This window comes from Prosopis cineraria, unplaced genomic scaffold (genome assembly GCF_029017545.1).
Source record: "Prosopis cineraria cultivar Desert tree isolate PC_DT_omini unplaced genomic scaffold, ASM2901754v1 PC6, whole genome shotgun sequence".
NCBI lineage: Eukaryota > Viridiplantae > Streptophyta > Magnoliopsida > Fabales > Fabaceae > Prosopis > Prosopis cineraria.
Window position 1 is genome coordinate 11,747,062 of NW_026555337.1, and position 27,137 is coordinate 11,774,198.

The 27,137-nt window shown below is 29.6% G+C and overlaps 1 protein-coding gene across 3 annotated transcripts; it reads right to left on the bottom strand.

The window, feature by feature from the left end:
- Positions 1-13,811: 13,811 nt before the first annotated feature.
- Positions 13,812-20,139, bottom strand: LOC129313358 (E3 ubiquitin-protein ligase DA2L-like). 3 transcript variants are annotated; one of them, XM_054956374.1, is made up of 10 exons: positions 19,906-20,139; positions 19,241-19,306; positions 18,867-19,084; positions 18,529-18,580; positions 18,403-18,448; positions 18,197-18,278; positions 17,963-18,098; positions 17,778-17,883; positions 15,417-15,483; positions 13,812-14,746 (listed from the first exon to the last, which is right to left on the bottom strand). In XM_054956374.1, exons 3-10 carry the CDS (start codon positions 19,056-19,058, stop codon positions 14,168-14,170), a joined length of 1,260 nt encoding a protein of 419 aa, XP_054812349.1. In that variant the 5' UTR covers positions 19,059-19,084; positions 19,241-19,306; positions 19,906-20,139; the 3' UTR covers positions 13,812-14,167. The 3 variants fall into 3 exon arrangements, with proteins under 3 accessions (XP_054812349.1, XP_054812347.1, XP_054812348.1); XM_054956372.1 differs by having other exon boundaries at positions 19,235-19,306; XM_054956373.1 differs by lacking the exon at positions 19,241-19,306.
- Positions 20,140-27,137: the final 6,998 nt, after the last annotated feature.

Sequence of the window (27,137 nt, forward strand, 5' to 3'; positions counted from 1 at the left end):
TACATCGGTAGAGAATTAATGGATTAATTACATTTAACAATGAAATTTATATCATATACTTGCTCCATCTAATCTTATAACTACTTTTAACTGAGTTACACAACATTCAATGAATTATTTAATTGTTTTTAAAATTAGACACTCTTTTTATATTTATTTTTATTTAATAGAGTGTTTTAATTAGATAACCTTATTAATTACATCCTTAATTAAGAATATTTTTAAATAAATATTATTAATTGCATATTGAAAGATTTAAAATATCTTATATTTTTTTAATATAATACTTTGAAATAAAATGCCTCGTAATATGAAACAGGGGGAGTATAAGAATTAAGAAGTAATACAATGGACTATGGAGAGAATATATTTGAGAGTAGTCTTAATTCAAGTGACACTACTAATCAACTTAAAAAGAGGAACATAAATTATGAACATGATTTAGATTTCTAATTCATTCCTTTTCACGCTTATAATCCTCAAAAATCTTGCATCTCAATTTATAACACCACCAAAAATTCAAGTTTTAGACATAGTAACTGAGGTATGGTGTATGCAATAGTATGTGTGTGTGGACGTGATACAACTTTTATGTATGATATGCATTTTTCAAAACAAAAATTAGAATTTAATATTGTTGAATATTTTAAAGTTATAGCACAAATACTAAAAGAAATTATATACAGGAATAAATAAAATATCCACAGTAACTTTACTTAAAAAAATAGTAAGAGTAGGCAGTGCATGGCAGAGGTTATACTAATAAAACAAAAAATGTACCATCAATCTTTAAATTTAAAAGTAAAACAAAATCGGTTAGTCAATGTACGGAAAAGTATCACGCATTCACAAACACCAACAAACTCTTCTTCTATCCCACCTTAAAACTCTGAAGACCTATTTTTATTATTGTCGAAATTTGTAAGTACGCCTGCCGTACATAATCCAATCCATGCATATATCCAATATGCAAGGCGCATGATCCAACCCATACATAATCAGATAAAAGGACATAATTATTTCTTTTCAAAAATCAAAATATCAAAATCACAAAGCTGTCTACAATTCTAAATAAAAGTAATTATGCAAGGGAAAACAATAATTTTAAGTAGCCACAAAGGCAGGACCTAAGTGAAGTGGTGCAATATGTATTTTTTTAAATTAAAAGCTTAAAGTAATAATTTAAAATTTTATTTACATATTTATAATTATCATCTACTTGATTTTTTTTGTTTTGCAATAAATAATGACAATTTTTTTGTCAATGTTGTTACAAGTATTTCCTTAAGTATATTCATACTAAATATTATTTCGACAATGCCACCTATTTTCATGATTTTTGGAGTAAAAAATAAAAGTTTCTTTTAACCATTACAATGACAATATGTAAAACCATTGTTAACTTAAAAAAAAAAAGTTGTGGATAAATATATCTATTAAATTAAATATTGTTATGCAAATCAATCACAAGTGTCTCAAACAAAGTGGAGCAAAGAGAAGGGGAGGGAGAGGGAGAAATATCTCCCAATCCCTTCAATCTAGAAACGAGGTTTTGGAGAGGATCCCTCCCCTTCACTTTGCCAAACAAAGGGTTTAGCAAATGGATCCTCTCCCTTCCTCTGCAATTAAATAGGGTCTCATTCTCACTTCGCTGAGACTTTAATTATTGACATCAAGTATCTGGTGGATTTCAATTACTTATTCACATAGATGCCTTTGTCACACAAAAGATATCTAAATAAGTGCGTCAATGTCATAATAAAATACTCTTTTTATTTAAAAATATAAAGTATTTTTTAAAAAATTGAATGTTAAAAAATGTAAAATATTTTTAGTATTTTAAAGTATAATTAACATATTTTTTTAAAAGTGTCCTTAATAAATAAATCACTTTATACTTAGTTTAAAATAAAATATCCTGTTAAATAGAGATAAATATGAAAAAAGTGTGCTAGTTTGAGAATAACTAACTATTTTATTGAAAGTAAGTTTCAATTAAAAATATTTTCTATTTCTTAAAGGATGAAGCATGGGGATTTTTTTTTTTTTGGGTTGGCCGAAAATGTTTAGTTTTTTCCCTTAATTTCGACAAAATAGGAGAGGCCAAGGCTGCGAGAAGTTTGCATGTCTCATTTCGATTCTTTTATGTTAAAAAAATAAGAAGAAGAAAAATGACAGGTATGTTCTAGAATATTAAATTAATAGTAATAATTAAGTTTTTGACAAAATATTTTAAAAAATATGTTAAAAATATCAATTCAAATAGCTATAAATTTAAAAATTTTAATTGTGAATAAGTATATAAATATTAAATATAATTTTTAAATTGTAATATAAATTTTTATTTGTAATTGTTTAAATTGATATTTACAATTCATTTCATAAAATATTTTATTAAAGACCTAACTATCATTAATTCACTCTTTTAATACCTAACTATCATTCTTTTAAAAGAACAAAATGCTATTCTTGAGGAAAAATATATATTAGATATATTTTGTAATACTATTACCATATCAAATTCAAGCATTCTCATGAAATTGTTTCTAATAAAAAAAAAAAACAAACACATGCCGTGCATAAAAAAGAAGAAGAGATAGTTCTTCCATAATTGATTCTATGAGATTTTTCTTCCCCTACGGCACTACTCTATTCATTCATGTTATGCATTTTTTTTTTATTAAAAAAATGGTGGGCTGCAATGTTGCTTCAGTCATAACTCATCATCAATAAAGTCCACGACACTCATAGGTGTAGAATTAATGGGTTATGGACCTATCTAATCTCATGTACAAAGTCAAAAGCACTATCAATTATTTTCCTTAAAAAATCGTAACTATAAAAGTAACATCATGTGCCGCACACCAAATAATCCAATCTCCTCAGAATATAACATAAAATTTTTTTTATAATATTAAATTAAATAGTTTATTATTTTAATTGATTTTATTAAATTGAAATGGATTATTGCTTCTCGTAGAAAAAAATGCTAAGTGAGTATTAGACTAACAAGACTCATTTCTTAATCTTATGAACCAAATCTAGTCTCGTTAATATTTAAGTTATCATTGAACAAGATCAAACTACAAGTTGTCTAACTTAATCTTTTTCATAAAAGAGATCAAATTTTAAGTTAGGTTGAAATTTAGTGCCGTCCAATCCTTAATGCAGCCCTACTATATCACATATCAAATAATCTATTCTCTCCAGAATATAATATAAAATATTTTTTAGAACATTAAATTAAATAGATTATATATATATATATATATTTAATTATACCATTAATTTATTATATTTTGAAGCAATTAATAAAGATATTTTGAACAATTCAACTATTATATTTATCCTATAAATGGGAGAGTTTGGCTTATATGAGCTCAAGCCTTAAAATTCTATTACAATAAAATTAGTCATTTCTTCAAGTCTGACTCTTATTGATTGGGCTTAAAATTAAACCCGTAAGCCCCCTTTTTTTATATTATAATATTATATATTCTTTATTTGGAATACAAATTATAATATCCAAAAATTAGAAATAAGTAATATAAATTCTAATTTTTAAATATAAACATATTTAAATATAAACATAAGTTTTAATGTCCAAATTTAATTTAAAAATTAAAAATATATTTTTCTAAAGTTAACTTATATTTGGAGCTTCAAATGCTCTCTGGTGGGGGAAGGGGAATATGTTTCTTCTCTTCTTTGAACTTATTTCTACAAGAAACGGCTCTTTTTATTGTTTTTCTATAACTTTGGTTTCAATTTTCTTGTTATATGGTCACCAAATGGAAACTTCGATAGTATGGGATATACTTATGAGTAGAGTCGGGAAACGAGCGGGCCTAACTTATATAGGCTCGGCCCTTATGGGCTTAAGCCTGAAAGTTCGGTTACCTTAATTTCACCTAAAAGTTGAGGCCTGGCCCTTATTCAAAAGGCTCAAAGCCAAGCCCATAAACCCATTTACGAAAAAAATAAAATAAAATTTAACATTTTAATTTACTTAGAGTATTATAAAATTTAAGATACATCAAATCAAAGTCTCACATAATTTAAAAAATAAACTCAAGTTTTAGAAGTCTAAATAAAATAAAGACAAAAGTCATCATCAATGCTAATCAAGATCTCCCTCATCATCATCCACAAATAAAATGTTATTTTCAACTTTGTCACAGATCTGAGAGTGAGAGAGTGAGAGACCGAATACAAGTGTGCTGCGTAGGTTTTTTTTAGAAGTTGAAAGTCCAACCCCAATTCGGCCATTCTCTAAAGTCCAACATAGAAGAAAAAAAAAGTTAAACGGGTTTGACGGGCCGCTCGGGCTCGAGCTCGTTTTTTTAGGGCTTAAAAGGGTCAGGTTTTAAAGCCCGGTTATCTTAAAAAATATTAAATTTCTAAGCTCAAATTCTTATTAAAACAGACTTAAATAGGCGGCCCACCAGGTTCGGCTCTTATTTTCAACTCTACTTATGGGCCTGTTTGGTAGAAATAATGTATTTTGATGCAAACGAAAAAGAAAAGAAAAGGAAAGCGGAAATCCCAACAACTAACACGTTTGATAACATAACTTAATGGAATACAAAATTGTTTGATGGGTAAATTACTAAATTTGTGTTTAGTAGAATGAAATTAGTGATATGATAGGGAAATAATGAAGAGTAAATGACTATATACATTGCCGTTAATGTTAGAGAATAATAAAATTATTCTTTTATTATTACTTATAACAAAATGTTAAATCAAGCATTTATAATTACAATTATTAGTTAAATATAACAAATAATATATATATTTTTCTCTCACTCCTGTACCTTAGATCTTTGACCAAAAAGTAACTCAAGCTTAAGCATAAACTCAAGACTTCTAGTTAAATTAGATCTACCCCGTCCTAGTTGACCTAGGCACTTATTGTTAAATAATTTTAATTATTTCTAGTAATAATAAAGATCAAGGGAATTATCTCTAAAAGGAAGATATATGTACATAATAAAAAAAATATAGTTTCCATTATTAATAAAACTTACATATATACGTAGTAAGATAGATAATTTTAGTAATAATCAGCAGTACTAAATCAAAAAATTTTGTTTAATTAAATAGATTTAATCAAAACTTTCAGTTAAGTGGCTAGAGCAAAAGGGGCGACTGCAAAGTTGTCATTTTGAGTGTAAGTCCCACTAAAGAATTTGACTTCCCTCCCATAATGGAGTGCAGAAATAAAAATTTATTATTGTATCTTTAATTATTCCCCACCTTTCAGCAAGAAGTGATAAAATAACTATCAAGAAATTTAGTATTGCCTTAGTTTGATTATAATGTTTTGAGTTATTAATGATATTTTAGTTTATATTTAGAAAAAAAGAAAGAAAGAATTTGTTATGGTAAGAAAATGGTTTTCCCACATCAAAGATGTAACCTAACGTCCTTATTGATGGAAAAGAGGTTACTTTCAAAGCAAATGTTATTGATATACTTGAATTTGACTATTCCTTCTGGCTCTTCTTGCAACAAAAAATATGATTCTTCTTCCTTAGAAGTTACTTTCAAAGCACATATTATAAAAAAGAGGTCCCATTTAATTGTTAGAAAGGATTGAAAAAAGCAATATCTTTTTCCGTAATGAACATAATAAAATTTAATATTATATATTATAAATGTGATAATAATTACACCTTTTAAAGATCTTTTAAATTATAACTTTTAATTTTAAAAATTAAATTATCCTTTTCCCTTGTTAATTTGGTTTACTTCTCTCCTTTCATATTTTGATCATCTTATTTTTATTTTTAATTTTTTAATTTATTTCATTTCTTTTTTTTTATAACAACTAAATGAGATCTAAAGCAAATCTTTCTAAAGAGATTTTACTTTCTTTCTTTTTCATAGGAAACAGATTTTTCTTTTCCCAGTCTACTCTATGATTCTTCTTGTGCCAAAAAAAGCAAGCGTGCGCAGCGCACTACTAGTGCTTCAGTCACTATCCAAAAAATAAAATAAAATCGTGAGAGTGATATATAGGAAAAGAATTAATGGGTTAATTGCATTTATAATGAAAAAAAAAATCGTGAGAGTGATATATAGGAAAAGAATTAATGGGTTAATTGCATTTAATAATGAAAAAAAATCGTGAGAGTGATATATAGGAAAAGAATGAATGGGTTAATTGCATTTAATAATGAAATTTATATCATATACTTGCTCCATCTAATCTTATACTCTCTTCTTTTAAAAATATAAGGCATTTTTAACTGAATATCACTCTCAATAAAGTATTGACCTATTTTCAAACTAATCTTATTTTTTTATATTTACCCTTATCAAACATTTTATAATAAATATAAAGTCATTATCAATAGGGACACTTTAAAAAAAAGTAATGATTATACCTCGAAAGACTATAAATACCTTACATTTTTTAACATCTAACTTCTTAAAAAAATACTTTACATTTTTGAATGGAGGGAATAACTACTTTTGACTGAGTTACACAATTTAATGAATTATTTAATTATTTTTAAAATTAGACACTCTTTCCATATTTATTTTTATTTAACAGAGTGTCTTATTTAGATAACCATATTAATTCATCCCTAACTAAAAATATTTTTAGATAAATATTATCAATTACATCTTAAAATATTTAAAATACCTTATATTTTTTTTAATATAATACTTTGAAATAAAATGCCTTGTAATATTAAACAGTGGGAGTATAAGAAATAACAGCATGGAGAGAATTTAAGAGTAGTCTTAAATCAAGTGACACTACTAATCAACTTAAAAAAAAAACGAACATAAATTATGAACATGATTTAGATTTTTTTTTTATATATATCAGCATGATTTAGATTTCTAATTCATTCCTTTTCACGCTTATAATTCTCAAAATCTTGCATATCAATTTATAACGCCACCAAAAATTCAAGTTTTAGACATAGTAACCCAGGTATGGTGTATGCAATGGTATGTGTGTGGACACGATGCAACTTTTATCTATGATATGGATTTAAAAAAAAAAAAAAAGAATTAGAATACAAAAATAGAATTTAATGTTGGATATTTTAAAGTTATAGCACAAATACTAAGAAATTATATATAGGAATAAATAAAATATCCACAGTAACTTTACCTAAAAAGATAGAAAGATAGGTAACGCATGGTAGAGGTTTAAGACTAATAAAAAACTTCTAGCATAACAAAAAATGTACCATCAATCTTTCAATTTAAATGTAAAATAAAATTGGTTAATAAATGTATGGAGAAGTATTCCATATTTACAAACACCAACAAACTCTTCTTCTATCCCACCTTAAAAATCTAAAGACGTATTTTTATAATTGTCAAAATTTGTAAATACGCGTGCCGTACATAATCCAAACCATGTACATATCCAATATGTAAGGTGCATGATGTTTCAGATAAAAGAAGATAATTATTTTTTTAAAAATCAAAAAATCAAAAAATTAAAATCACAAAGCTCTCTACAATTCTAAATAAAAGTCGTTGTGTAGGAAAGAAACAATAATTTTAATTATTGATGAAGTCAGTACCCTAGACCAGGAGGTGCAACATATTTTTTAAAATTAAAAGCTTAAACTGATAATTTAAAATTTTAATTACGTATTTTATAATTATCGTCTACTTGATTTTGTTTTGTAATAAGTATATATAATAATTTTATTGCCAATGTTGTTAAAAGTAGGAAAAATGATAATAAAATCCCTATAAAATATATAAATGAAAATTTAGTGTTTTAAAATGTTATAATTTCACTGAAATCTCTGAGGACTTATATGTCATTAATGAATTTATATAAATTACTAAATTATTCTTGTTGAAAATAAATAATTTACAAGTTTTGTTTAAATATTTACAACTTTTCCTCTTATATTCACAACAATGCAACAATAAATAAGAAATTTAACATGTAAAGTTGTGATTTGCTGTTATATTATTGTGAATATAAGAAAGAAAGTTGTGAATATCTAAACAAAACTTGTAAATCATTTATTTTCAACAAGAATAATTTGATAATTTATATAAATTTATTAATGACAGAAAAGCTCCTAGAAACTTAAGGAGAATTATGACATTTTAAAAGTTTAAATTGTCATTTATATATTTTAAAAAGATTTTATTATTATTTTTTTTAAAAGTATTTCCTTAAGTATAGTCATGCTAAATATTATTTTGATAGTGCCACCTATTTTCATGACCTTTGGAGCAAAAAAATAAAAATTTCTTTTAACCATTGCAATGACAATATGTAAAATCATTGTTAACTTTAAAAGAAAATAAACTTATAGATAAATATGTCTATTAAATTAACTATTGTTTTGCACGTCAACCATGGGTGTCTCAAATGAATTATCAACTATTATTGAATTAGTTGAAATGCATATTTTCCTCACGAGGAGGTGCATTTGCGTCCTTCAAATATATGTACCTCTCCGCTGATATTAAGTTTTTTTCTTTTTACACAAATGCTCATATTAATTGTGTTGTATAAAGAGATGATAAAAGACAGAAATTAAAATTTAATATTGGTTAATTTTAATTTGAGAGTACTCTTAAAACTAGCAATGATTTTTGACAATTTTGAAAATCCAAACTACTTTTAAATTTTTTTTATTTATGTAAATATTAAATAACTCATATTAAAATAACTCATATCAAAGATCGAACCAACAGTTATGAAAAGGGAAAATGTGTGTGTGTGCGCGCGCGCGCGCGAGGGAGAAAAGTGGTAGGAAGTCAATTTTTCAAAAGAAATGCATAAAGTGAAAGTGGGTTATGGTGAGAGCGACTTGCATGTAGTGTAATAGTGACACAGGAAGCTTCTGCTTGCATTAAAACAACACAAGTCAAAAGCTAAAGTGGTAAAGGTTTTCTTTTTAAAAAAGAAGAAAGAATTTTAGTCACGACCCTCATGATTAAGATTTTTAAAGCAATCTGAAATCTTTTTTAGGCCCAAACGCTTTAATTGTAATTAAATATTTTATTAAAGTGACGCTTTGCCTCTTTTGTTTTGTTTTGTTTTTTTTTTTTTAAGTCTTTTCGTCACTGGCAATTGGAGATGCTGTGTAGGCTGCCAAAGCTTTGTCGCCATCAAGGAGGCTGCCATCGCCGATGGCCAGTGGTCAATCCCAGTCAAAGGGCTAAGGGGGCATTTGAATCCTTAACCCCTTGGCTTTGCAAAATGAAGTGTGTCACTCAACTACTAAAGCAATTTAATAATAAAATAAAAATATAATATATATATATATATATATATATATCTTATAGCTTCTGTTTTCAAGTATATATGTGAGTTGTTGTTAATCATGAACTCATTGTTACATTGTTTATATCCAAATAATCAATTATACATATTCAAACATGATTAGTTCATACATAAAAATGTTGTCAATTTTTAAAATTTAATTTGTTCAATTTTTTTTAGCAACTTATTTCTTTAACATTAATAAATTATCAACATTATATTAAATAAAAAAAATATATACATTATAAATATGAATTGTTCATAAACAACAATGTGTTCATGATTAACCAAAACTCTTAAAAATTCTTAAAATTTTTTTTATAACATATCTACTTTTTTTATTTAGCATAATTTTGATAATTTTTCAATATTGAAGTACTAAGTTGTTAAAAAAATTGAAAAAGATGGGTTTTAGAAATTGACAACTTTTTTACATGTGAATATTCATGTTTGAATGTTACAAGTGATTGTTTGGATATGATATGAATAATAATGCATCCGTGATTAACCAAAGCTTATTAAAATTCTTGAAAAATAAATTTATAACATATTTACTTTTTCTATACTTTTTTTTTTGTTTAGTATAATATTGATAACATTTCATATTGAAGGAACAAGTTGTTAAAAAAAATTGAATAAGTTCGGTTTTAAAAATTAATAATTTTTTTTTTTTTGCATATGAACAAGTTATGTTAAAATATGCATCAGTGATTGTGATTAACAGTAATTCACATGAATGCTTGAGAACAAAAGTCAATATATATATATATATATATATTTTTGCACGTATCATCGTTTACCTTTGGTGATTCAGTGGCGCAATACCTTTTGCTCGACCAGAAGGTCAAGAGTTGAAATTCTTCCTCGACCCTTTGGTCCCTTGTGGTGGTCTCCCTGCCAGTGATGGAGCTCCGGCAGTCGGCACGGTGGCTCTGGCAGAGGAAACACGAACTATACTCTCTGGCGAATGGGATGTCCAGCTAGTTCATGCCTCCCCTGGTTGTCTTGCAAAACAATAAACTTAGTTTGTGACCTCGTCTTCAGCATTTTGATTGTCCATTCAGCTAGTGTTGTTATTAGCCTGCTTAATAATGATTGTTGTATCAACCCTCAGCATTTAGGCTGAATTCCTTCATTTATTTTTTTTAAAAAAATCATTCTTTACTTTGAAGCGAAGTACTTGTTTGGACCAAAAACATCTTCTTGGGCAAGACTAGGTTTCAAGAAGCCCAAAATGGAAAACTATAGGAAAAAGCCCAACCCAATAGACCCTTAGAAGTCGGAAACCAGCATTTGGAGAGAGTGGCAACTGGCAACTAAGTCCGTTCTTCAGAGCCTTGGCCTTTTTTCCAATGTAGGCCTTCTAAAGTTATTATTTTGCTTGTCACTCCGTTCATCAGAGCCTCTTCCTTTTTTCCCAGTCTTGTATTCATTTCCATGCAATGATCAGTTACTTCCTTGTGAACGTTTTCATTTTATAAGACTCTTAATAGCTTATGCACTGTAAAAAAAAATTATGGTAAAAAACTTTGGAAACTCACGATCACTAATTCACATACATTTTGAGGACGAAACTCTTCTAAGCATGTTTGGTTCACGCAAGGAGTATAAGAAAATTTTCTCTACGTATGTTCATATTTTGAAATTGTTAAATAATCAATTTATTATCAATGTTTTTAAATATATATTTTTTAATATAAATTATGGGACAATTGTACATCCATTGTCCCCTATATAAGAAGTCAACTTTTGCGGGCAAGAAGTGTAAGATTGAAGAATGCTACTCAAAATTGCTCATTCTCTCTCCTAGCTTCATGTCTTATTCCTTCCTTTCTCTTCTCTTTTCTTCATTCGTTCTCTACTTCTTTTGCTATCTTTTCTAGCTTCAAGTTTCTCTTTTCAAACTTCAAAGATGAGGATAGCAAGACCAGTTTGGCGAACGCAGTTCTAGCAACGCAGCTGAAGTAGCGAAATTCTTGCTCCAAAAACCAGAGGCGATTACTGTAGCCACATTGATCAGCACAAAGGCACTCTTCAATTTTTTCCCCAAATCTGACTTGGGATTTCAAACGACCCGAGTATAACTAGGTTATTCTCCCCCCCCCTATTTTCTTAAATATTTAATAAAATATTAATTTTTTATAAAATAATATTAGTACTTGGGTATGATGAAATTGTAGGTTAAAATTTACCAAGCTTTAAGTTAAAAAATTTTAATTTTGGATCTATGTTAAAAAGTAACATAGGAATCCTATGATAGGATGGGTTTAATATGAAAAAACATGAAAAAAATGAGGGTGTAAATATAAATAACTATACCCCTATACCAGTAATTTTTCCTATTTTGCTGGCGGGGGGCATCAAGCACATGTGGCTCCGCCACAAGTGACACCCATAAATTTAGCCAACAGTACTCTGAATATACTGATGTGTGCTGATGAAGATGAGTTTGTGCATAGACGAATCTTTAGACCTTTCAACATTTTTGTTTTTGGTTCTCAATTTCCTCAAACTTAGTTCTTGACCGTTAGATTGATCTTTGGGAACATTTAGATTTTTTTTTAATATAAGTATTTGATTGAATTTCTTGTTTAAGTATTGTTGGGCCCAATTAGAAGTAACTCTCTCAAAGACATTTTCTATATTCACTCAAATTTCAACTCCAAACCTCATGCTTAAGTAGTTATAGCTACTTCTACTAAAGCTAACTCCTATAAGTTAACTTTAAATTCAAATATAGTGCTAAAAAACTAAGAGGCATAGCAACACAGTTCTTGAGCCAGATCAGTTCACTTGTTTAATTCAATAAGTGGGTTGAATGTTACGTCCCACGTCATAAAGATTTTAAAAAGGTTTTGACTATATAAACGAACACTTTATATGTCCCAATAAATTAATTTTTTGTAGAAAAAGTAACAGTCCCATGACATAAAGCTCAACCTACACTCTCTTTTTCCTCAAGTGAACAAATATCCCAACTCAACTCATTTCTATCTTAGCTTAAAATAAGAGGTTTGATTTTTTATTTTAAAATTTTATCTAAATACTAGAGGTAAATAATTAATTTAATGTTATTAGGTAAAGTAGTTAAATTATTTATTTATAAAAAAATGCATGTTAGATTCTCCGAAAGCATTGGGGATCCTATTTGATTATTGGAGAGAGAAATGTAATGAAATGGTAGAAAATAATTTGAGCTAACATGATCATGGCCATAGATAGGTTTTTTTGGGTTAAGAGGGAAATAAGGTGATAGAGATATAGGAATAATGATTGATATGTATAAGGTCATACATTTATATTTTTAATTTTTAAAGAATGATGATTACTATGGGAAAGTATGGGGTTAACCTAACATTATATAATTATATTGGAATATATAATGCTTACTACGAGAAACGCGATTCTCATGGCGGGAACGAAGAATCACACAAGTTTCAATTTTTAATATGATAATGTTTTAGGCCTCGTGTTTCAATTTTTATGGTTTTAAATATTACTTCGTAATATAACTTTTAGAATTTTTTTTAAAAGAAAAATATATTTAATTATATTAATTTGAACACTTTGAGTTAAAAAATGGACCAATAATTATAGTCAACAATGATTAATAGTAGTAATTTATGATGTGATTAATCAAAACTAACAGTAATTTTCAATAATTAAATGGAACGGACTTTGAAAACCAAAGAAAAAATAAAACAAAAATAGCTATGACATATTTATATATCTTTCTAAATGTCAATGTTATCAAACATTTAAATCCAAAATATTTACTCAAACAATTTTTTTATTTTTAAAAATAGAAGGCTAAAGTATATTTTTTATTTTCTAACTTTATACAAGGTTTCAATTTAATTCTTTAATTTTATAAAGTATATTTTTAATCCCCTAACCCTAAACCATTAGTTTTAAATGATTGCTTTTTATACCAATTATTGTTATTTAAAAAAAAAATAAACTTAATGCTTGAAAATGTTTTACCAATATTTAAAAGTTCAACATAAAACCTTTTTTGTACTGAAAATACATTTTATAAAATTAAGAGATTAAAATAAAATTTTATATAAAATTAAAAGATTAAAAATATACATTGGCCAAAATAAAAAACCGGCTTTAAAGACAAAATCAAAGAAGGCCTCAATAGCCTCTACTTTCCTTCCATCGTCAAATTTAACACTTCACCTCAGAAACAGCACCAGCAACAAGACAGGTCAAATTGTATATTATTGGGTTACCACCAAAATGTTAACATAGGAATACCTTAGAAGCGCTACTAAGCAAAGGACCTGTCAACATATGTATTTATTATTGAATCTGATAAAGAATTCTACCTAAATTGTGAGAGTTTTCATATTCAAAATAGGTGCTACTTTCCATGTTCATGAATAATGTATTTCGCCAAAGAAGAAAAAAAAAACTAAGAAAAATGTAAATATTTGACATGCTACTCCCTATAAGAATGATTTGATATACTCATCTCAAAGAGCAAGAAACAAATTACACTCACACGGCAATTTCCTCTCCTTTCCTGTTCAGTGTATGATTAAAATGTGCCAAATAAAGTCTAAGAATGGAAATAAATCAATCAGGGCCTGTGTTAAATTTTGAAACATTATTTACAGAAAGCTAATGAAGGGGGAAGGGGACAAGAAATCAAAAAGAGAAGGAAGCATCAAGCAACAACCTTTGACACATTAGAAATAATTTGTTTTCCATTTGACATCTTTATATATGAATACGTGTGCAAAGAGAATCTTTCGCAGATCTTTCGAACAAGTTCCACAGAAAGTGTGAACCTTGTTCAATCTCTCAAACCAAGACTAAGCTGACCAAATAGCCATGGTAATGCAAGCATCATCAATTTAAGAAAGACTAAACGAGTACCTTGACCAAAAACTACTGCCACGAAGCACCTTGTCCATTTGACATGGCTCGAGCCTCGGCTAAAGAGACAGCCATAGCTAGCATCATCTGCTCCTCAAAACTCTCAGGAACAATGGTTTCTGTGTCATTTTCAGTGGTTCCTTCAAGGTCATTGGGCTGTGGTAAGGAAGATATTCTGCTATCATCTGCTGCAATGGCACTCGTGTAACTGCTTGCTGCTTCAGCCACCTGTGGTTCATTGTCCATGGGCCATTCACCATGAACCCTAGTCATGGCTGACGAGTTATCTGATGGTACCTCATCGCTGTTGTCTGTAGGCAGATAGCCACCAGATTCTCTACTCAACTGACTATAAAACCTGTTGGGACCTTGTAGCATGTTGAATGATGGTGCACTTCCCTCGTTGGCGCTTGTTGATGATTCTCCCCCCATTTGCTGACGCTCTGCAAGAGCAGCGATTGCACTAGCAAGGCCCCCAGAAGGCGATGACGATGATCCAGCGTGAGGACTTGTTGCAGACGAAACATAGTTATCACCAGTTATGTATTGTCCAGAAGCTGGATAAGATAAATTTCTCTGCCGGCCACTCTCCTGCAATGCCAATATATACACTTCGTTAAATAGACTGGTTGTCTTACTATAATTACAGTTTTCCACCAGCAAGCAGGGGAAGGAAGGGGAGGGAGGAGTAAAACTGAATTACAAGTTTCATTTCCCAGACAATTCTGTGAGAAACCAAAGATCGCAAAACTTGCATCTCACAAATCTACACACTGAACAAATAGCTTAATCCATGTCTAGAAAATACTTACACAAGGTTCACCTTAACTCAAGTGCAGCGCCTTAACTCAAGTGAAGCGACTTATAAAGTAGTAAATACAAGAATTAAGTAGGTAGCATTACTCAATATGATACTCAGAGAGCTTTAGTTCAAGTCATGCGCCATGATAAAGTAAAATGTATAGTTCTAGTATTTTGGAAAGCAGCTATTCATGTCCAATAATCAAGCTGTAGATATAGTCAGTTAGAAAAAATCATGCATGTATTTCCTCCTTGTCTAAAGGTAATCAAGTGAAAAAACACACAATATGAACAATTCTATATTTGAATGACTAGGCAACACATGACAGAATTATAATGTGGGCTTTAAAGATTATTCTGAAAAAGAATTGAAATGAAAATTACTTTATTTTTATTAAAAAATCTTCAATTTTACAGATAAATTCAACATTCATTTTTATTTCAAACACAAATTCCTTACCTGAATGGAAAGCCAGACCGCTTCCATGACCATAATGTCCTCAAGGTCAAGTTCAAATTCATCATCTCTGCAAGTTTTCAGTGTTACAAAAACATACAAGGTAACCATACTACATAAGACATGAAAGCATTCGAGCACATGTGTCCATGACCAAACAATAGAATTTAAATGCTTGCTTACCAAAAGACATCAATCTAGCTAGCAAATATCTTCACGGGGATCAACTAGGGGATCATACATGTCATCGTGAGTATGAATTTAAAAAGTATCATATATGGTTTTATGACTCTAATACAATTGTATTAAATTATGTTCATCCTATAATTGAACAGGTAAAACATACATGGTGTAGCATAGGGGTCAGCTCAATGGCTTGTCAGTTGCACAGGTAAAAGATAGAAAAATTCATCTCGTTTTCCACCATCTATTACAACCATTTGAACATTCTATTACTTAAAGAGTCCTCTTGTAAATATACATAACTTTCTGTTCAATTCATGCATATGAAAACAGGACACTTAACATGAAGATGTGTAACAATTATTTATTCAGGAAAAGGAAGAAGCAGTATCTTTTTGTCTCTTTTCTCTTCTGAGTGAGGCTGAATTAGCACTGAGGTTGAACAACTCTTACTGATCTCTTTATATACATTAATCTGCCTAGCTGTGTGAAAGCATTATTGCAAGTTGACCAAGTGCGGGTCCACAGGACCACCAAATACTAGGATGGGCCATTTACTAGCACGTCTCTTGAATATTTTTTTTTCCCTAAAACTAGTCAGTTATAACACCGGTGCACCAACACGACTCATCATTTCCAACTACTTTTCTACCAGTAACTATACACATTGGCGAAAGCTTAAAATAATAAGGAATTCATCCCATCAACACTGCTAGATTCAGCAGCCGCTTCTTGATGTAAGAAATTATGAGCTTAGATTTTCATTAACGAATAATCAATCAAATTCCAAGTTGCAGAATTCCACTAAAAAAATTCCACTTAGTGCAATCATGCTTGATATTGACAGAACTTATTAACACTTCAGTGTGAAGAAGAATAGAAACAAGCAGTTCGTTGATGGTTTGACTACAATCCAAGAACTATGAAAGAAAGATGTTGGATACCGACTATTGCTGTTGATATTCAAAATTCCCTAACAATTATCTAAATAGGACTTGAGATCACAAGCAATGCAACTAATCGGCAGGTGGTTGAATTTTCTGGGCATGCATCTAGCATGGCAAAGATTGGATTGCCCTTTTTATTCATAAGTCAAACTCACTGCTGGCATCAATCCTGTTAACAAATCAGCTGCCAGCTCAATCTTCTTCATGCTCAGCCCATGTACCCAAATGACCAACTGATCTATGATTTGGTTGCATCAGTAAGTATATTCCTAAGCAGCATTCCAATCATATACCATCCCTTGAATTACAATCAACTGTTCTGGTTTTCTATATCCTCCAGACATTTAAATTTAGTAAACTTTTAAATCAGCAGGGTGTTTTAAGTGGAGAAGTTATTTGAGATCAGAAAGTACCTCATAAACTAAAAGGAAAGTTTTATCGAACTACTATAAAACCAGCCATGTTATATGGCAGTAAATGTTAGGCTTTAAAGGGATAACAAATGCATAAAATTAGAATAGTAAAGATGAGAATATTGAGATGGATATGCGAGCATACATGAAAAAATAAAATCCGCAATAAGCATACAAAGGAAAAAATGGGTGTGACATCTATTAAGAGAAGGATAGTAGAAAATATTTTGAGATGGTGTAGCCATGTATAAAGAAGGTCATGGCAGGGACTAGTAAGAAAAGTAGAATGGATAGCCTTGAACCCTATTAAGAGGGGTAAAGGAAGACTTAAAAAAAAAAAAAAAAACTTATGGAAGTTGTTGAACGAGACCTAGGTTAACAACATTACTCAAAGTTTGATTAATGATAGAACACGATGGCATCATCCAATCCATGTAGTCGTTGATTCCTATTGCAATAGGATAAATGCTCCTCATAGCCATTTTCATTAGAGGCACATGCCTGAGGCAGACTATTGAATCAAGCACAGAATTCAGACCAGATGACAAGGTTAATGTCTGTCATTTTATATTGGACTCAACTCTTGACAATGTAATCAATATCAATATAATCTCAACAATTAGAACACTAATGGGAAATGAAACACCCCAGAAAAATTTAGATTTCATGAGCCAAAGTTAAGACACAAGTTCTCATAAATCACAAATTTCAATTCATTTTTCTCTGTTCCATTTATTGACTTGAAAGGAGTCGATTTCAGCAACATAATGAGGGAAAATTAAAAATCATTAAAACTTAAAAAGTTGTGTAAACTTGCAGACCTATTGCTCCTAGCAGCTGGAGGCGGTCTAATCACTGGGGTGACACATGAATCTTGAGAAGTAATGATCTCCTCCCCTTCAAGAACAGAAACTGATGATGCAGTCACTACAAAAAACAAAAGAATAATTTATACAACCAGAAACAATCAAACAGAGACAATATCCAGAACTCCATTGAAGACTACCAGCATTTGAGCTATATTCAACATCTGCAGGTGTTACATTTCCATTCATTTCATGCCTTTTCTGCATTCTTTCCTCTTCATTCTGAAGCTCTTGCTGCCGCATCCTAATTTTTGCTTCTATAACGCGCTGTTCTTCCTGAGCATCAAGTATATGTCAGTACATCTGAACTGATTGTGCAAATATTTCAGCAAGCATATTCCTAAACTCAATAGCTATGGCAGATACCAACTTACAATCTGCTCCAATCCCTTTTCTTCCTTTGATTTCACACCCCGATACTCCACAGCATAATTTGCTGTTTTGCAGAAAGGACATCTACCATGGTTAAGGAAAGAAATTACCATTAAATTTTAACCAATGATAGATGGCAGTTATCAAGTAAGCAAGTATAAGTCATAGCTCTTTGTATAAGAGACAAATGACTAGTAATGAAGGATACTGTGTAGGCCGAGTTGAATTTGGAACCTTCATCTGCAGAAAGCACTCTGGCAAAAAGGACTAAATCAGATCACATAGTAACGTTAATGATGAGATATATTAGTTGTGAAGATAAGAAAATAATTACCAGTACAAATGCTCTTGGTGCAACATCTTGATCGATTTAAACTTGGATAATACTAAATTGAAAGAAAAAGATGAAATACAATAATTAGAAAGGTCCTTGATAAAGTTTTACAATTTGAAGCAGACTTTTATTTTAAAAAATTAAGGAAATAGGGAAAATCTGGGCACTTTCTGCTGTCAAGTATTTTTGAAACCCACTGAAAAGAAAGCAGTTCTATTTGCAGTTGATAGCTTAACTTTCATAAGTTGAAATGGATTCCTTGTTCATTCAAGGAAAAAGTACAGCAAAAGAATAAGCACAAGGAACTAGGATTGAAGTACAAAGAAATTTAGACCAACCAGAAAACATATTGGGCACTCTTCAAGATCATTAGCACATTCTTCATCTCCAGGATAGCAAGGTGCAAGTTTTGATTCAAGTATTAGCTTTCTCAGCTTCTTGTGATCCACATCTTTGTGATTATACAACCCTTGTGGCCTTGTATACTTTTCATCCACCACTTGTCTCCTCCTCCCAAGTTTATTACCCATCCAATAAAACTCAGTATTCCGCTATCCTGGTAATTTATTTATTTATTTTTAATTCTTCAACAACATCAAACACCATAATAACACAATGAAAAAACTTTCTACATGTCAAAGGTATCTGGACACAAAATATGATATTCGAACAGTATTGTGAACTATCTAATCAGTGATACACATACAATAACCTAAAATGAGTCTTTCAAACTACAATTTATTCAGTGTGGTCGTTGTAGAAACGGATCCCAACAGTCCTGCAGTTCACAAAGAATTCAGATAGATAAGAAACACAGCTAGAAGACCCACGTTAACAGCAGCAAATGAGGGAAAACCCCAAAATCCGCATAGCAACAGTATTATCCAAGACTCATGCTTACTCCAATTCTCAACAATTTATTCCCAAAAAAGTAATTCAATAGCGTCAATCAAAACAGAAGCCAAATCTCCAGGTAGAATTCAGAACTTAATTTTGAGAATGAGCTAGAAAGAATTACACAGCGAGCGTCAAATTCTAAACAAATTAGAGTCCATAAAGTATAACAACATAATAGTCAAATTATACAACCAACATCAAGAACCCTAAATTTAGCACTGCAACGCTCTGAACCTCAAGTAGCCAAAATTGGCTAAGTACCCACATTGTCAAAAGCAAATAAACTTCAAGAAATGAATTAAAAACAAGCAAAGAGCGGAGAATCAGCCATAATTTCACTATCAGAACTAGTATAGCAAGCAATCTATGAATACAAAATGAGAACAAATACACGGGCACATAACATGTCTTAATAGGAAGAAATTAAATATTTTTGAAACTCAAATGGTACATTAGAGGAAGATTAGGATTCAAATGAACCTGAAATCCTCAGAGCGACAGCAGAGAGGGAGGGACACAAACAAAAACGGAAATTCTCAGAGCAGGAGGAGGAGAAATATCTTCTTTCTCTGTCGCTAGATCTTGCTTTTTTGGGATAAAAAAGATAATCAGATATAGTAATTCTTCTGTGCGTTCCTTTGGACTCCGGTTTCCATAGGAAGGAAACTTGTAGAGAGAGAATTGAGAAGAAAGAAGGCACGAAGGGTAGAGTAGTAGACGAGGAAGGAATCATCCTTCCGAAGAAGCCATGTCCCCTAACAACGTCACGCGCTTTTTCAACGCGTGCACTCCTTTAACTAACTAAACTAATTGATTTATATATTTAATTTAATTAATTATTTTTATGCAGGAATCAACGGTAATTAATTAATTCAAATAATTGGTTTTTACTGTGGAAAAAATCATTAATTAATATTATTAGTTAACTAAGTCATTGGTGTAAAAAGAATCCATTGTTAAGTCTTGTCCTCGAGTTTTAATATCTCCCACCAAAAAAAAAAATACATCGCCAAAAAAAAAATCCGCTTTATTTGGAGTTTTTTTTTTGTCCAAATCTTTATTTTGGGTAAATATTTAAATTTCTACAACTCAATTTACTTAAAAATAAAAAATTATTAGACAATGCAATTTATGCTTAATGGAAATTAAACATAAAATATACATTTTGTGTAAATTATCATCTAAAAAAAGTTACAATTCATCATTGTCAACTCAAATTTCTTGTTTAAAATATTTAATAAATTTTTTACCGCCATGAAAAAATAGTCTATGTTTTTCTATGTCATTATTATAATTTATTGATCTAATTTTCTAATACGGGCACCACTAAACTGTCTCACTCCCATGTCATTATTTGAAAGAATGGACTTATAATAATAATAAATTGTGACTCGAATTTTTTAATATTAATATTAACAAGTAGACAACACTAAAGATAAAATTCAAGTAAACCATACCAATAACTATTTAAAGAATTGTCTTCCCAAAATTCAAACACGTGATATTAAACTTTGATATTAAGTTTGGAATCATAATTATTAAACAAGATTTTTCTTTTCTTCCCCCCCCCCCAGCAGCTGGTTTTCGGAAACTGATTAAACCTTAATTAATATGTAATTCTTTTTTGCACAATTTTACATTTAGTTCAAACATGATGTTGACACTGTGCCTCTGCCTCAGAGTCAGACATATGTTTCTTTAAAAAAAAAAAAAAGGAATAATTGCGACTACACTTTGGCCAACAACATCATTCCTTTAAACAAATATGTGATTATAATGTTAATTAATATGAAGACCTAAAATTTCACATGATGCTTAACTAATAGTAAGTAAATTATATGGTGACAAAAAATAATAAACTAAACTGCATTCCAACAACAGTAAAACTAATGATCCGATCATATATTTATATAATATGCTCCCTTGATTTAGTAGTGCATGACATTTTTTAAAGTACCGTGTTAAAAATATAAGATATTTTAAATTTTTTAAAATATAATTAATAAGTTTTTTAAAAAATTATTAATTAAAGGGTGTAATTAATAAAATCTTTTAATTAAAATACTATATTAAACAGGAATAAAATGAAATTGGAAAGCACGCATAGTTTTAAATGTTATTGATATCTTTTTGAGAATATAAATAAGTTAAAAACATTGTATAATTTTATACAGAGAAAAAATATATATCCAAAATTATCAACAATAGTATTTACCCTTTGTTTAGTAGGGGGAAATCTAGGAGGAAAAACTCTTAAAAGTAATAAAAAAGTTATTTTGAAAATTATTTTGTAGTTTTTTCCTCCTTATTTTGTTTATATTTTTCCTCCATCCAAACTAAGGCTTAAGCTTAGAATTAAATATATTTGTTCTCAAACTAAAACAATGAAATATATATCCAGACAAGCAAATTTGTTTTGAAAGATGTTTTGTAATAAGATAAAACTTACTAAGTTTTTAGTGTAATTTTCAAAGTAAACATGGCAAATAAAATGCCTATCCATTTAGATAGGGCACGAGAGGGGTAAAAAAGGAAGCGAAAATACTCTAAAAGATTTTAAAAAAAGCCACACAATTTAAAAGATGAGAATGGAATAAAATAAGAATGTGGCGATGGAAATGAGTAATGAAAAATGTACTCTACTCTGTTGTTCCATTTTTTTTATAAAAAAAAATTAAAATAATTCTAAAACATCAACAATTATATAATCTTTGGTTCATAATTTAGTTTAAGTTTCTTTGAATTAATATAAACATGTTTATCATCGTTGCGTTCACGGTACCTGCCCTATAAATTAAGAAAACGAACTATCATAAAGATAACATAAACAAAATCCAACAACATGGTAGCTGCCCAATAATAAATTAAAAAAAAAAACGAACTATCATAAGACAACATAAACACAATCCAACAACGTGGTACCCACCCAATAAACAAAGCGATACTCACTTCCTATCAATATGGTTTGGTTAAGATTACATAAATTAGTTAATTTTCAACCATAATTATTTGTTATGATACATTCTCCCTCCAATCCCAACACGTGTACTATAAGTTAGTGAATTTATAATCTTATGGTTTGCATAAGATAACAAAAATTAGTTTAATTTTTAAAAATACGAGACATTTTTTATTGGATCTTATTTTCAATGAGTCAGTTGAATGTCATTAAATTGATACCATTTTTCTATGCTTGCCCATATTTAATAAGTTGCCTCACTTAAAGATAACTAGTTGATGTTGGATTGTTTATTATGAGTATTTTGGTTAAAAGAAAAGCTCAATAATTACATATTAAAAGGTTAAAAATGGCTTATATTTTTGAACATATGATCTAAAAAAAAAACCTTATATTTTTAATTGAGGGAGTTATATTGTGTAAAATAATGCTTGTATCTTCCCTAAAATATCCTTATTTTAATAAAGATATTAAATGTGAGAGACAAAGAGAGTGGGAAAAAACAGTGAAAGATGAAGAAGATTGATGTCCTATATTTAAAGATCAAATCAAATCTTTTTAATTAGATCTTATGTTTAAGATCCAAGGGAGTTCTGAATGAGCTATGAGGTTTCATATGCGTTATGGAATACTCCATCTGATATATTTATACTAAGTCATTTTGAACACATGTCATTGTAATTAAAAAAATATTAAATCTTATTAACCATGTCTTAAAATTTAATGAATTCCCACCTATATTCCTAATAAGGATAAAAAAATATTTTTAATAAATTTTCTTAGCATTTAATAAGGGTAAAACAGTAAAGATAGACTTAAAAAATAGTGAAACGTTCTATAAATGATACCAAAATTAATCTTCCCTTTCTATCCTTTAAATAGAATCATAGGAGGATTAACTAAGCCTAAAACATGAGCTACTATATAGCTTATGGTAAATACTCGTTAAAATTTCCCTTTGATTCTTATTATAAGAAATTTTCCCCTCCTTAATAGAAAACACTTTGTTTAAAATATTATTTTTTCGTAAATGTAATTTTTTTTATATTCTGTAATCAACCAAATAATCCCCTAGCTGAAGAAAAAATATCCTAATTAAGTAAGCAATCCCCCTTTAATTAATGAACTTTATTGAAGACAAATTTTAAGTTTTAAAAGTATTACGTAATTATAATCAGGACCAAATGGAATTATGTTGATTGATGGCCAGATTTGTCTTGTTAACCTTGTGCGCTTTGATCCAACAAAGTTCCTCTGTCATTTTAAAATGATAATTTTATACCATATCTTTGCTTGTTCCATTATTTCATGAGTTGAAGGGCAAATCCACCGCAAAGCATTTTTTCAAGTGCAATTGATCTCTTTAAGTATTTAAAGATGCAATGTTGCCTCAAATGTTTCAGAAATGGCACAATGACACCCTAAATTAATAGGTTCAAACATTTGACTGTTGGTGGACCCGACCTTCCATAAGTGGCAGCCACATGTCGTCACCTCACTCTTTTTCTTTACCTAGATCAAGAGAACTAGTTTGTCATCCATCTCATGTAACTTCGATCTCTTCGACTCCTTTCTCCCATGTTGCTAATGAAATGGTAAAGAGGTTCTCCTCTCCTTCTATCCCTCTCTAACTTTGCTAGTGATGAAATGGTGGAGACGATGAGCATAAATCTAAGAAGGCAAGACGATGCTATTGTGGGAGACAGAGAGCACGGATCAAGGAAGGCGATATCATGCGTCTATAGAGGATGGTCAACATAGATCTAGGACGGTGGGACAATACGGCTGTGGGAGACAAAACGCATTGATAGAGATGGAGATGCAGCTGTTGAAAAAGTTCCAAATCTATTTGTGGGAGGAAGATGAATCTCCATTGTAGAATACTCACCCTTGAGTTTGCACGTTGATTAAGACGCAGAAGCGACTGTGGCTTGAACATTTTAGAATACTCTTTCAGCATCGCCTTGCTCATGTTTCTTGCCTAGTTCTCTTTCACAATCACCTTGTTCATGCTGGCTCTATCTTTCTTCATTGAGCGCATTTATCAACTAGAGTGGCCTACTTGTCTCACTTGCTTAGTCGGGTAAGGTAAGGTAGCTTTGCCTTGAAGAAGGGCCATTTCCCTCTGGTGTGGTAAGGTAGCCGTCAAGTCTTAGAAGCAAGTAAGTCTCTTAGTGAGTATGGTAATCTAGATAGGCTGTCTGGTTGTCCGATTGAGTAGCCATGTAGTCCCTTCTTATTTTGATTCTGATCCAATACAATACGTGGGTGTGGTTGAACATTGTAGAATAATACTTTTTTATTTTTGATTTTTTTTTATTTGTTGTGAAATGTGAATATGAAAAATTGATTATGGATCTGAAATTCTTGGATGTTCATTAATGATGAGAGACGAAGGTTGAGGACAAGACAGGGAAATATTGGTGACAAAGTGAGAATGAAGAGCATTGAACAGAGGGGTCAAAAAAAAAAAACATTGAGATGGAAGCCAGGTGTAATGCCACCTGAGCAAGGAAAACATTTTGGATCTATTAGCTTGGGACAACATTGTGCCTTTAAATACTTAAGGATATCAATTGTACCTTAGTAAATTCTTCAAGGGTAGATTTGCCCTTTAACCCTTATTTCATTAACAAAACTTTAATGTGTTATTCATGATATACTTACTCCCTTAAACATTTTTTCAATAAATAAGTAACCCCACAATTTTGAAACTATGTGAAAATAATATTTATAAACTTTACATTATATGTAAATAAAACCTTGCCATGTTACATTTCATTAATAAAATAACAAACAAAGTAATGATAAAAGGATTTATGTGCATAAAATTGTAAGTTCAAAGGGATTCATTGATGAGTTTTAGAGGTCATGAAATATGAGTCTTTTTTATTTAGTCTCTTTTTAATATAAAAATGGCATTTGAAGACTTATAAGAACATTAATAATAATTACAAATACTAAATTATTGAAATTTTAATAATAGAACAATATTTACTTGCAATTACAAAAATACGAGTAGTCAATTGAAAAATTTATTAAATACACTTAGAATTGGTTGTAACATTAATTGAAATTTATGATAATTAGTTGTGAATATCAATTTTTTGTTGTCAATATATAGAAAAACTACTTGAAAAATTAGGTAAATACACTTGAAATTATTTGTTACATTAATTGAAAATTTATAAGAGTCAGTTGTAAATTATAAGCCAACCCTTTATATTTTTTTGCTATCAATATATAAATAATTTTTTTAAAAAAAAATTTGCTAAATATACTCGAGATTATTTATATCGTCAATTGAAAATTTACAAGGTCAATTTTAAATCGCAAGCCAACCACTTGTAATTTTTTGCTATTATTTGGAGAAATCGATGAAAAATAGTTGGGAATCTTTATAATGTTAGTTGAAAATTTACTAAAATTTATTGTGCATCTCAAACTAATTAATAAAAAATAATTTATTGCAAGTAGGGACCATAGTCTTTTATTAAAATTTTAATAATTTAAAGTTTGCACTTGTTATTAATATTTTTTTTATGGGATTTTTAATTGTCATTTTTCTTTTTTGACTTTGTCTTTTGATCGTTGCTGCGCAAACGGAGACCACCAGATACTCTTCATCGTTTGTTGCAGAATGATGCTGGGGGAATAAGGCAGATTTGCCTCTGCACTACGATCAGTTAGTCTATTTATTTCTTTTTTCTCACTGTATTGGGGAAAAACAAAACTTAACAGATTAGGCTCTGTTAATTGGCCACCAATTTTGGAGGCTGAAGCAATGTTTGTCTGTATGATGTTGTCCTACTAATCATCTTTATCGCCTCATCAAAACCTAATCAAGGCAATTATTGGCTTTACTTTATTGTTAATGTGTCATATCAATGATATAATAAGTTGTGGTAAGTACTCCCTCTAGTTAAAATAATCCCTCTGCTTCTTTTTTTTTGGTTGGTATGCAATTCCTCTCTTTTTTTTTAATTATAAGATAAACTATTATATACCTCTTTTTTTTCATGTACAAATTACAGATTTCAAAAAGTATTTATTACATGTTTTTAAAATTACCTTTCATAAAAGCAGTATTTATTTTCACAAAATTAATTTGTTTTATTAATTATAGAGATAATTTAGTCCACTTTTTTAAATTTCAGGTATAATTATTATATTTAACCATTTTGTTTAATTGTGTAGTTTAGTTATTTTTTCTTATATTTAAAAATTGGGGGAATATAGGGAATTTTTAATTACCTTTAATTTCTTTCTTATATAATTTTTCTCTACAACATAATTTTTAAGCACATTTGTAAAAAAAAATTCCAATGTGAATGAATTTTTACAAAATGTTCTACATTTTAGATTTACAATTACTAGTAAAAAAAATTTTTATATTTTAAAATGGTGGAAATATCTTGATCACACAAATATCATAATTTTTTTTACTACTCACATGTATTCTCCTGTTGAAGACAATTATGTTCGAGATAAGATCAAACAATAAACATAAGTACATCTCTTAATAAAAATTTAAATCTTGATTCATCATGTTATAAGGGATTAGTTTTTTCTATAGATTCATCTTTGTTGGTAAATATTAGAATTATTTATCACAATAACTATCCTAATATTCCAGTATTGTGATCCAATGGGGCCTCTGTTTTGGGCTCTGTGTGTGTGTGTGTGTTCTCGCAGTTTACATCTTAGGCCCAGCAGTAATCAAGGGCATGTCTGAAGTCTGATTATGAGTTTT

Excerpts from the sequence above, each read along its gene's own strand:
- LOC129313358 (XM_054956373.1), bottom strand. The coding sequence starts at position 19,058 with ATGGGTAATAAACTTGGGAGGAGGAGACAAGTGGTGGATGAAAAGTAT. Across the intron at positions 18,279-18,402 it reads AATTCAACTCGGCCTACACA|ATGTCCTTTCTGCAAAACAG; the intron begins GTATCCTTCATT and ends TAACCATGGTAG. Across the intron at positions 17,884-17,962 it reads TGAATATAGCTCAAATGCTG|TGACTGCATCATCAGTTTCT; the intron begins GTAGTCTTCAAT and ends TGTTTTTTGTAG.